At 46.7% G+C, this 13,094-nt stretch overlaps 1 protein-coding gene across 1 annotated transcript in view; it reads left to right on the top strand.

The window, feature by feature from the left end:
- The window catches only part of Membrin (golgi SNAP receptor complex member 2), a 155,622-nt gene that overhangs the window by 87,586 nt on the left and 54,942 nt on the right, over positions 1 to 13,094 (top strand). Inside the window, exon 3 of the mRNA XM_068364602.1 lies at positions 3,839 to 3,944. Coding sequence (XP_068220703.1) covers positions 3,839 to 3,944 — 106 coding nt within the window. The remainder of the gene's footprint in view (positions 1 to 3,838; positions 3,945 to 13,094) is intronic.

Below are 13,094 nucleotides of genomic sequence, written 5' to 3' on the forward strand. Positions count from 1 at the left end.
TATATAAACATTCTTTATGTTTATGTATATATTTCTGTATAGAAATGTAGTAGTGCAAGGCCACCACGGTTCCACGTCATGGGGTACGGCCTCTCCCTCTTGGTCCATCGGTTTTGCCTTCGGCTTTTCCGTTAACTCGGCCGCCGTGAGGAATCGTCATCGCTGGACTTTCTTCATTCATCTATTATCTTCGCTGTTCCTCCTTTCCTACGGGGAATTTGGATTCTCAGCGAAGGAAATGTGGGAGTTTAATTTGACTACGGTCTCTCTCTCTACTTGAGGTCGTTCACCCCTTACTACTACTACGTACTATTACGTAAGCTCCTTTCCCGTTGCGGGTTGGGTTGCTATTCCGTTTATTTGTCTCAATTATTTTTAATGAAATCTAATTGTATATTTAACTTTTCAGCTTTCTCCGTGGGGAACACTTCCTTTCGGGGGTTCAGCGGTTCTCACTATTAGTGAACATTCTTAGATGTTTTAGATAATTATAATTCTGTTATAATTCTGTTTTTATTACAGTTTCTCCGCCCTCCCCCTTCTCCCGTGAATGTCAGTGGGGGAGGAGGGCGCATACTTAATTCTTAATTCTTATTTTTTGCTATTCCCTCGGGGTTACTCTTCGGAGTTCTTCCCTGGGGAATTTCTGTTAAAAAAATTTTTTTTAATTTTATTTTCCCAGTTAACTAAGCAGTTTTTCTTCGTTTGACTAAAGAGTGCCAATGAAGCAGAGCTGTCCTGTTTGTGCCTGGGGAGTCTGCTGTCGCTGTCGTCCCTCAAGGACGTCGTCATGGGCGTTATCTCTTCTCTTAGAAGTTCTCCCGTGACAACATGCCAGCACATCTTAGAACGCTAAAGGAGGTTTGCCTCCAGGGGTTGGGTATCTTCCCTTCCGAGGGAGGTTCCCTCCCCAGGTGTTAGATCTTCTCCCTGCAGAGGGAGAACTTCTCATACCTTAATAATTCATCGCCGTCGACTACTGTGCTGCTCTTCGGCCAGACTTTCTCCCCCCTTGCTGAGTTTCTCTTCCTTCAGGGGTGGAGCACAGTCTTGGCAAGTCTCTTCTATGTAGTGTTCACCTCTCTCGTTCGCGAGAGTGGCCACTCATAGAGACTCCTCTTCGGAGGATTGCTCCTTATAGGTCAGCTTGCTGAACCAACGGCCCTAAGATGCACCATCACCAGTGTCTTCAAGTCTCTTCTACGAAGTGTTCACCTCTCTCGTTCGCGAGAGAGGCCACTCATAGAGACTCCTCTTCGGAGGATTGTTCCTGATTAGATCAGCTTGCTGACCTGCCATCTCCTAGACCTGCTGACCTGCCATCTCCGTTCCTGACTGCTGACGCGCTGTGGGCACCATCGCATCCTGTTGTTAACAGGCATCGATCCCTTCGGGGAAAAAAGGGCTTATGGGCAAATACTGCACATACTTCCCTTTAGCGCCAGGTGTCCCCTGTGCGCCAACGTTCACCTGCGCATCAGCACACATTGTTGGAGTCTCCTGAGATAGCTCACAGGCGCTCACCAGTGCTTCAGCCTGCGAGTGTCTCCAAGTCTCTTCTACGAAGGGCACCTCTCCCGTTCGCGGGAGAGGTCTCTCATAGAGACCCCGCCTCGGAGGATCAAGCAGAACTTCAGTGTTGGTCGTCCTGCCAGCTGACCTACCGATCTACCAGCTCAACCTTGCACTGCAACGAAGGACTTTAGCTCTGGAATCTAAGCAGACCTGCCTACGGTCCTTTTTTTAAGGACACATCCCAGCTCCTGATCGTCCTGTCAGCTGACATTCAACCTAGCGCGTGAAGCGCAAACGCGCGCGCGCTCGCCGACGATCTTCTTACGCGTGCGAGCGCCAACGATCTTCGTACGCGCACAAGCGCCGACGATCTTCTTTCGCGCGCAAGCGCTGACGATCTTCTTACGCGTGCAAGCACCGACGATCTTCTAGTGCCGAAGATCTTCTAGTGCCGAAGATCTTCTAGTGCCGAAGATCTTCTTACGCACGCAAGAGCCGACGATCTTCAAGCGCCGAAGATCTTCTTGCATGTGCAAGCGCCGACAATCTTCTTACGCGTGCAACCGCCGATAACCATTTCCGCGCGGGGGAACCGATGGTCTCCCGCGCGCGCACCAATAAGTCTTAAGCTCACCAATAGTCTTATGCGCATGTGCGTCGATGGTCTTCCGCGTGCCGATAGCCACGCGTGCACGTGCCAACATTCTGGTCCGCAGGGGCTCTTCATTATGAAGTCTCGCCCGCGCGCGCGAGCGTTTCAACAGTCTCCCGCGCACGAGCCCAGGGGATCCACGCCCGCCCGCGCGCGCGCGCATCAGCCCTTCGACAGTCTCTTGCGCGCGACCCCCGGGTATTCCCCAGCGCGCTCCCTACCGCAATTGCCAATACCCTCCCCCGCGCGAGGCTGCCGGATAATTGACAAAATTATCCAGTGGGCCAATAGGAATGGCTTTAAGGGGCCTCACCGAAATCCCAATATATGGGGGTATAGGAAGTAAAACACAAAATCCTGAAAAAATCACCAAGCTTCGTATGGCAATGGAGAATGCGTATACAAAATATTTTGTCAAAATTCTTCTTACTTTCATGGTGACAGGGTAATTAGTAAAAGTAACTCAATAATCCAAAAACATCTGGGATGAAAGTAAAGAATGACTGACATTTTCTTTTCCCCTTCAAGCTTCCCCTCTCTAGGGCCACAGCTTCGAAGAACCTCTCCAGCTAGACTTGGTCTTGTTAATAAGTAAGCCCCACTCAGCATTTGGCTGTTCTGTATTCAGGTACAGAAGTCCTTTTTCCCACACTCCTGGTGAGAGGGAGTGTGACATAACCAGGCAAACCCATAATCACATGTGTTCCATACGACATGATTCCAGCAAACCCAGGTCTACGACACAGATTTTCTACTAAGAACAACTCTTGAAGACAGGGCCGTGAACCCTCTGGTATTACTACACCATTGGTACACATGGTGGGAGTATCCTTAACTCTTTCAGTATCACAGATGTGAGAGTTTTGAGTGTCATGGTTTAGTTTCCACCCGTTGGAAAGGGAGCGTCTTCCTACCTAAGACGGCATCAATGACCTTCAATGTCAGGATGCCAGAGAACTTCAAATTAATCAATCAATCCTACCTAAGGATGAGTCTCCTATGTAAAGGATAATGGATTGTATATTTGTAGGAACAAATAAAAAATTTTTAAAAGTAATTTGTATTTTTCCTAACTGTTCAAACCTGAGTCCTTCACTCATACCTACCCCTGCCAGCATTACCCCCAAGAAAGTCCCAGGTGCCATTAAAATGATTTGTTAGTGAGCCAGTGGGGGAACTGTTGCCTCCTTGCTACCTGCAGGTAACTACCGGCAAGTTTTTGACTCCTCGTTATAATTTTTAACTGCTGTATTCCAGCTTTGCTGTCATCATCCTCCTATATAAAGGACTCAGGTTTGTCCAGTTAGGAAAAATACAAATTATTTTTTTAAGATTTGTCATATCTGAGGTAATCAGCATATGGATTCCGGGTAAAAGTTACGTAGAGAAATGTAATTTCTAAATTGGACTTGGTTATCAAAATATTTATCTGAAGTACTTTTTCCCCCCATGTTTTTCAAGGCTTTATTCCTTATAGGCTAAGTTTGTTTCGATAGGCTGTAAATAATATAATTGTTTACTTGTAAAATGATTGAGGAGGGATAATTCTTGTCCTAAAGTCTTGTCTTCTCTTTGCCAGACAGCTACAATGCCAAGTTTTTTTGTGGGAGGTGTGTTATGGTTTATGCATAATGGTTATTGAACATTTTCCTTAACATTTTAATTTTTCAGGAACTGCAGTCGTCTAGACATTTTGATTAATAAAGAACCACCAACAAGAAGGGCTAATGCAAAATATAGAGTAGATCAGTTAAAGTATGACTTTCAGCATGTTGAGGTATGGAAATATATTTCAAAATTTTTAACTGTAATTTCATTAGGAATATTATTTGTTCCCATACTAACAAACCTTCCGTTATTTATGTGGATTATCTTTTAGCATAGCTGTAAGGTACCCATTGTACTTGAATTGCATTGCGACAACCCTGCCTAACCGTTTGAGCGGGTAGACAGCGGTTACCCAGCCGCCTCTATATATACTCTTACAGCAGTGACAGACGTCACTTTTTCTTTAGGCTTGGTAGAGATCGGACGTGTCCTCTCTCTCCATGACTGTTATTGAACTTTTTGATTTTGCTTTCTCTTTTCAGTTGTGTATGTTCTCTCTACGATCACATTCATGCAAACATGTCCAGGGCGCGAGGGTGCCGCGTGCTGTACTCTCATGTCTTCGTTGGAGACCGACCCACACTCTCTGTGTCCTTCGTGCAGAGTGCATCGCTGCGGGCAGGGTTCACCCTGCGCAGAGTGTTGGTAGTGGCCTGTCTTCCATTGGGAGAAATTTGGGCAGTGCAGGAAGAAGAAGGTGAAGTGCGATCTTTCTCCCTCAGGGGCGAGGAAAGCGCATTCTTCTTCTTCATGCACCCCCAAATCTCTTTCTAGAGCTACTTCTCGCTAGCAGTCTTCCGAGGGACGCTCGAGTAGAAGCGCAGACCGACTAACTCCTTGGTAACCTCGTGGTACTGGGTTGGGGGGGGGGTGTTGCTGCTTCCTCTAGAGGAGCAACTTCACCTCCAGCTGCTGGCGAGCCATTCTCCCTTTCAAATTTGTTGCAGTTGTGGTCGTCCTTAGGGATTTCAGGACCCCCTTCGAAGGAGGAGCGGCTGTGCCTTCTTCAGCATGGTGCCAGGAAAGACCCCTCTCAGGACCTGTCGACATCTCACGCTTTGAAACTGTGCGAGGTCCTTCTTTCGCCTTCTCCTGGCACTTCCCTGTGTGGACGAGGTGATCGCTTGCGTTAGCCTCTTCAAAGGCCCCCTGCTGACGACGAACCCTCTCTTCATCCTGGGACCTCATCGTCCCCTAACTTTCAACCCTTCATTTTTCCCCACAAGAGCCCGCAGGTTGAAGGTGTAGATCTTCCAGGGACTCGGCGTCAATAACCTTAGATGTCAGGATGCCAGAAAACTTGCAATCAATCAATCAATCTTCCAGGGACCAGTCCTCCTACCACCAGCAGCGCTAAAGGACTACCACAGCTATCGCCTCACCCATCTCGACTTTCTTACCCTGATCGCCGTTCGCGACAATCGGAAGATCTAACGGATCTTAGGTCATCACGATCCGAGTGCTCTTCTTTTAGAAGGCGCTCACGCTCTAGACCCTTGTGCTTGGCAAGACCGCAGGTCTCAACGCTCTCCTTGGAGGCGTTCCTCTTCACGAGGACGAGTTTCGCAATCGCGTTCTTCACGGTCACGAGCAAAATCTAGACCTAGGTCCAGACGCATGCGTTCTAGATCACGAGAACAGCGCTCGCACTTGCGAGGACAACGCTCCCATTGACGAGGGCGGTGTTCACGCTCCCGACTGTACCGTTCACGAGAACGATGTTCACGTTCGCGAGATAGGCATTCGTGACGTTCACGCCATTCTCAAACGAGAGGTAGGGCTCCCGTTCACGATCACGAAACGGGTGTTGGCGATCAAGGTCTAGACGTTCCTCATCTAGAGGTAGAGGTAGGCGCACCTACAGTTCATCATGGCGTAATCCCTAAACCAGAGCCTCTTCCAAACGACCTCGGACCCCACCTGATGATGAGAATGACCATTCCTCAAACTGGCATCCAACTAAACCTCCAGTGCCTTTCACAGCCTGGGGAGTCTTAGCGAAGTGTTCGCCTACGCGACGCTTGGAAACGCAGCCCGCTTTGACAAGTTCTCCAACAAGAATATTCCCTACTTATAGGCCTCCTCTGCCATCATCGTCAGATATAGGTGCTTCTCTGAGGCAGCAGCAAGGCGTTACACCTTCCTCTTCCTGTGTGGCTCCTAGTGCTCCCGTTGCAAGCATTTCTACTCATGAATCGCGTCCAGTGACGCGTGAAACTCGCGATTTTGCTCGTGAATCTCGTAATTTCACCAGCAAATCGGCAACTTCCACGAGCAATTCATGAGCAGATGTGTCGGAACTGCGAGTAAGCGGTATCAACACCTTCGCCTCGACCCTCAGCTTCTTCCACCTCTAGCGGAAGACGGTCACCCTCTTCAGAGGGTTTCAAGGAGCCTCAGAGGTTATTACCTCCGTCGACTGGAGCTCCATCTAGAGTTCTCCCCAAAGGAATCTCTCCTAGGGAATTCCAGGGTTTATGTAGAGGATCAAAACTTCCTCCATGGGGAAATACGTTCATCTCCACCCTGCAGAAGTCTCCACCGCCACAACCTCCGACTGTTCCAGTCAAGGCAGCCCCTAGGTTCCCTTGGAACCCTCATCATGTTTGTCAATTGGGAGTCAGGATCCTAGAAGAAAGTCGACGGCAGACAAAGTACGCAGATTACCTTCACCCCGATCGCATGCTGAAGGTCCTAATCCATCTGACTCTTATATGGCCAACTTACTCTTTTCACCAGTGAAGGTAAAGGAGGATGATAGGCATAACACTAGGCCTGCTCAGGGAGATTACATTCCATCCCTTCAACTCTCAAGACATTGAGGTAGTGCCTCCGGACCAACGTCCGGTTTCTGTACCTCCAGAGAAGGAGCCTTCAGCTCCTCTTGCCAAGGCTTCGTCAAGTGCCTCCAAAACCTCGCAGGTTCCCCCTCTAAGTCCGCGGAGGAACGTCCTTTGCGTAGGGAATTGAAGGACACTAAGACGAAACCCAAGAACGCTGCTGCACGGGAAGCTAGATTAGCTGAAGCACAGAGACGGTCCCCTGTGGCGGGGCCTCCCAGCGATTCAGTTGACGATTCATGGCCTACCCCAGACTCTGGATGTGAGTGTGGAGGTGGACGACCCCTTAGATTCTGAGAACGAGAATCTTTCAAAGGCGGCCAGTCTAAACTATCACTCCGAGCAAGAGACACGTGAGTCAGAGCATACCTTTTGGCAGGTCTTTGCCTGTATGAGGGCCATCAACAGTCTGTCTACTCTTGGTTCCACCATCCAGGAAGGGAAGGATATGGTTCTTGATGAGATATTTGTGACCTAGAAGCCTTCCAGGTCCAGTGCAGCTCTCCCCTGGTCCAAGGGTTTGACAGCCGCCGAAAGGAAAGCTATCGCCCAGATAGCTGTAACTTCTAGTTCCTTGAGGGTAGGTTCCTCCTCTCAGTCCCTTCCACTTTATTTTATTCTACAAAGGAAGTATTATGAGATCGAAGGGGAACCCGATTCCACTATGTCCCTCGATCGTTTGGTAGAGTCCCTAACGGACGGTGTCCCGACTCGAACTCTCTCCTCTCCGAAGACCTCCCTCTCGGCAGTTGAGCTCCTGAACATAGAGAGAGACGCGAAGTACGCCATGCAGGGTGCTTCGTGGCTCAATCTATGGCTAGGATCCTTAGGCTTCATGGTTCGCTCCCACGACCTTTCCAAGGAGTCAGCCAGGAAGACTTTGGAGTCTTTCCTGTTGTCAGGTACGTGGACTCCTGAGTTTTTATCGCACCACGTCGTCAATCTGTGGGCAAATGCCATTCTCAAGAGGAGGGATACCATCATAGGTAAGTTCCACAAGCAGTTGCCGATGGTGGAGGTCTCTTGGTTGAGGAATTCCACCCTTGAGGGTTCATCTCTCCTCGATCCGGAAAAGAGAGAGAGGGCTACTGAACGATGGAGGAAATCGTTGAATAATTCTCTCCTCCATAGGGCAATGACATAGCAGCCCTATGGTAGACCTTTCCAGTCATCTCGGACTCAGCAAGGAACTTCCTCTTCTCACCCGTCAACTTCTAGCTAAGGTGTCTCAGCGGCCCTTTCCATCCAAAGGCCAGAAAGGGACCAAGTCCTTCAGAGGAAAGAAGGAAGGAAAGGGAGGTGGCCGAGGTGGTCACCCAGTAGGAATGCCATTCCTCCTCACCTACCACCTGTGGGAGGATACCTAAAGCGTCGTTGGCAGAGGTAGCAGCTCCACGGGGCAGAACTCTGGATGGTCGAAGTGATCGGCGTAGGGTATCGCGTCCCGTTTATTCCCTCTTTCCCTCCTCTTACTCGGAATCCAGTGCATCTAAACTTCTATATGAAGAGATCCGCAAAGGAGCTGGCCCTCAGGGCTGAAGTCCAGACCATGCTGCAGAAGGGCGCTCTCCAAGAGGTTGCGGACAGATCCCCAGGTTTCTACCGTCAAATTTTTCTGGTGAAATAGGCGACTGGATGCTGGAAACCAGTCATCGATCTCTCCCCTCTGTCTGGAGAACCTCAAATGGACATTAGACCTAACCAAGGAGTTAGGTCTCTTAGTGAACGTAGAAAAGTCACAACTCACTCCATCCCAGACAATTCTTTATTTAGGGATGGAGATACAGAGTCGAGTTTTTCGGGCTTTTCTGTCTCCCACAAGAATGGAACAAGCTCTGCTAAAAGTCCGTCACTTGCAAGAGAAAAGCAGTTGCTCAGTAAGAGTTTGGATGAGCCTCGTGGGAACTCTTTCATCGCTGGAGCAGTTTATCTCTCTGGGGAGACTTAACCTTCGCCCTCTCCAGTTTCACCTAAACCACCATTGGAACAAGGAGAAGGTCTTAGAGACGATCTCTATTCCAATCTCCAACTCAATCAAGACATGTCTGACTTGGTGGGACAGCAACATCAGACTTCGAGAAGGTTTTTCTCTTACGATCAAGAAACCAAACGCATCGGATTTGGGTTGGGGAGCGACACTGGACAATCTGAAATGCTCGGGTCTTTGGTCCACAGATCAGAAGAAACTCCATATAAACTGCAAGGAACTTCTGGCAGTCCATCTAGCTTTAAAGAGTTTTGAGAGTCTGGTTCAGAACAAGGTGGTACAGGTGATTGCAGACAATACCACGACCTTAGCGTATATCTCAAAACAAGGAGGGACTCACTCTCACTCCCTTTTCGTCACCGCAAGGGACCTCCTCATTGGGTCAAAGGCAAGAAACATCTCTCTTTTGACGAGGTTCGTGCAAAGAGAAATGAATGTCTTAGCGGACTGCTTCAGCAGAAGAGGACAAGTCATCTCCACGGAGTGGACGTTACACAAGAATGTGTGCGAAAAGCTATGGATGACATGGGGTCAACCCACCATAGATCTGTTTGCGACTTCACTGACAAAGAGGCTCCCAACTTACTGCTCTCCAGTTCCAGATCCAGAGGCAGCCCACATAGATGCTTTCCTGCTGGACTGGTCTCACCTAGACATCTATGCCTTCCCACCATTCAAGATCCTAACAAGGTTCTTCAGAAGTTCGCCTCTCACGAAGGGACTAGGTTGACGTTGGTTGCTCCCCTCTGGCCGTCGAGAGAATGGTTCACAGAGGTACTTCTATGGCTGGTGGACATTCCAAGAAGTTTACCGTTACGGATGGATCTCCTGCGTCAACCTCATGTAAAAAGATTTCATCAAAGTCTTCCTGCGCTTCGTCTAACTGCCTTCAGACTATCGAAAGACTCTCTAGAGCTCGAGGGTTTTCGAAGGAGGCAGCTAGAGCGATCGAAAGGGCTATAAGGTCCTCTACCATCAGGATCTACCAATCTAAATGGGAGGTATTTAGAGACTGGTGCAAGTCCTCTTCTATTTCCTCTTCCAATACCACTGTAGCACAGATTGCAGACTTTCTACTTTATCTTAGAAATAATCACATCCTTTCTGCCTCAACCATTTAAAGCTACAGAAGCATGTTAGCTTCAGTTTTTAGACATAGAAATTTAGATCTGTCTAATAATAAAGATCTTCAAGACCTTCTCAAGTCTTTTGAGACTTCCAAGGAGCGTCAGATCACTACTCCTGCTTGGAATTTGGACGTGGTCCTTAATTTCCTTATGTCTGAAAGGTTTGAGCAGTTGACTTCAACCTCACTCAAAGATCTTACACTCAAAACTCTCTTTTTAGTGAGCTTGGCTACCGCAAAGAGAGTTAGTGAAGTACATGCCTTCAGCAAAAATATCGGCTTCTTCTCTAATAAAGCAGTATGCTCGCTTCAACTTGGTTTTTTAGCCAAAAATGAATGACCATCTCGTCCATGGCCTAAATCGTTTGAACTTCCCAGTCTATCTGAAATTGTTGGAAACGAAATTGAAAGAGTCCTGTGCCCTTTAATAAGACCTCTTAAATTTTATTTAAATAGAACCAAAATGCTGCGAGGTAATTCAGAGGCTTTATGGTGTTCAGTTAAAAAGCCCTCCTTACCTATGTCGAAAAATGCGTTATATTTTATTAGACTTTTAATTAGAGAGGCTCACTCTCATTTAAGTGATAATGACCTGAAATTGCTTAAGGTTAAAACTCATGAAGTTAGAGCAGTGGCAACTTCAGTAGCATTCAATCAAAATAGATCCGTTAGAAGCATTATGGACGCAACCTTTTGGAGGAGTAAATCTGTGTTCGCTTCCCATTACAGGTAGTCGCCGACTTACGACCGAGATAGGGACTGAGAGATGAGTCGTAAGTCGAGTTGGCCGTATGTCGAACTAGAAAAGTGAAGTTTCCGTAGATTTATTTTGATAAGTTATGATTCGGCAATCATCTAGATCATATTTTGTCAATATTTTCTTTCTGTCTATCATTATTCCATTTTCTTGTTTCATAGGATATCATATGCTCTATAAATGCATTATTGTATTCTATTTATCAATTTTGGAAGCATTTTACATTCGAGTACTGAAAATTTTGTTTACCTTTGGTTATGATCAGCTGATCTGAAAGTGCCGCTACCTACCGTAACAAAATATGGCGTACATACGTATGGCATATTTTTTTTTTTTATCATTTCTTAACTTATTAGAAATATCTTCATGATGAATATTACATCAACACCAATATGTTACAGGAAATCAGTTTCCATACAGTTCGTCTCATCATTAGGTATAATGCGAAATCGTTGTAGCTCTTTCTGTGTGTGCGCGCTCACAATCGCATACGGGTAGTTCATTTTTAAAGCTTCATACAGTATTGTAGTTCAATATTAAGCCTTTATATTTCATTAGACATTACTGTGTTTAAATGTGGTTTATTAAGGGATTTTGACAAAGGAAAAATCTATTGGTGCAGGCGCAAGAAGAGCCTCGGTCATGATGAAATTACACAAAAACAGTGAAAAACCAAGCGGCACAGAAAAAACAAAACGACGCTTACGAAGTCTAACAGAAGGATGAAGATCAGGGGCGCTAGCATCGGGCGTCGGTAGAGTGGCGCAGGTAAGGTAGCTAGGGCCTCTGTTACGGCCCTTCCCTTTGATGAAGGAATTATCTAAATGGAAGACAGCCTGTGAATAGTGGTTTTCACACGCCCCTGCTTTATACACGACGCCCACTGGGTGTTCGCGCGAGGGTAGTAACCTCTGCATTCCATACTTTAAATTTCTCTGGTATATTTAGAAGTATTTATATCAGAAAAGTGTAAAGAAGGACCCTTTTCACCAGGCGTCACAGGTCGACCCAGAAAAAGCACGTTTATATTTTATTTTTCAATTTCTTGAGCATATCAATAATCAACAAATACTTTTAATTTACTTTCGGTTGGCATCAGCTGATCTCAAGGTCACGCTGCCGTATTACTATTATGAGCACATATATATATAGTGCGAATAACACTGATTTTTGGGCTCAAGCCATGTCGTCCTGATGGAAGTTCCTTAAAGGCAGCTTCCTAGGGTATATTACAACTACGGCGATATTCCCAGAGAATTTACCTTAAGGTACCCAGAATTCTAACTCCTGGAGCGAGTATCCCTAAAAAAGACCTTAGGGATATCGTAAATATCAGTGGACGTATTCTTGACACGCCTCATAGCAATCTATACCCCGAATAGAGTTAACACTTCGTAGGGGTCAAATGGCAAGAAAACGAAAACGAGAAAGAAAAGGGGAGAGCCGTTCGTAAGGCCCTCTCTTCTCCCGTTTCGTAAGCGTGCCCTGCGCCAATTCTGGCGCCATCTGCATTCCTTTTTGCGTAGCTTTACAACTCGGTGTTTTTTCCTGTGTTTCTACCAAATCTTGGATTTACTCTCATATTATGCTTTCTCCAACTTCTTCTGCTTCGGATAAGTTGAGTACTTTTTCTTTTATGTATAAATGTAGGCTCTTGTTTAAAATTAAAGTATTTAAAAGAGTTATCTTTGATACAAGAGCTGTTGCCTGCTGGAGGCGTCATGGACGCTGTCGCTCGCTAGAATAGGATTTATTTGTTAGCAAGAGCGACGTTCCCAGCCCGCTGCGCTTTAATAATTAGCTGCTTAGCTTAATTAGGAATTCTGTTATGATGCGTTAGTAGTGCGCCTAGGCTGACCAACACTAGTCTTCGTAGCCTAGTTATTGGTCCTTGTACTTCCTGCATGATAATTAGTCTTCCAAGTGTGATTTTATATTGCTTAAAGCGTTAGGCAACGTTATACATACAGCCCTTTTCGAGTAATTTCCAAGATAGTATTGGAGTGAGTTTCGGTGATTTAGGTAATCGATTCTCTTAGTGCCTAGGCTAGGTTGTCTTAGGTCTTGATAATATTATCTGTTTCCCCGTTTGCTCCCTTCTCTTCGGGGAAGGGGCAAACCCTTTCCCTCTGTTTAAGCCTTAGGCTTAACTCTAGTGGTTTGTTTGAATTAATTTTCAAATATAACTATGCTGGAGTAGTACTGTACCTTCCTGCTCCAACTGAATTGTTTCAGAGGGGGACAGTACAGCAGTGTATTAGTCTGAGTCCGTGTTGGTCTAGCGTGGGGCAGAGTCTCCCTTGCTGCCTGACACGGGCATAGGAGGTTTATCCTCCTTGATTCACCTTGGAAGGTTTCGGTAATTATGATCCCTTCGCTCGGTGACCCCTCAGACTTGTCCTCTTTGCTGTTCCGGGTTCGGGATATGTTTCCTTTCCGGAATAGCAATTCCTTCCTTGCCTTGGTTTTAGGGAGGCAGCCAGTAGTGCCGGCCTCCCTCCCTGGATCTCTCTGGCTGAGATGAGCTTTCTTAGTTTGGAATGATCCTTAACCAAGGCAAGGTTGGACAGGACCCTCTGTCCTTCCCTTCTATTTTTCCGTTTCCTTTG

This window comes from Palaemon carinicauda, chromosome 41 (genome assembly GCF_036898095.1).
Source record: "Palaemon carinicauda isolate YSFRI2023 chromosome 41, ASM3689809v2, whole genome shotgun sequence".
Classification (NCBI taxonomy): domain Eukaryota; kingdom Metazoa; phylum Arthropoda; class Malacostraca; order Decapoda; family Palaemonidae; genus Palaemon; species Palaemon carinicauda.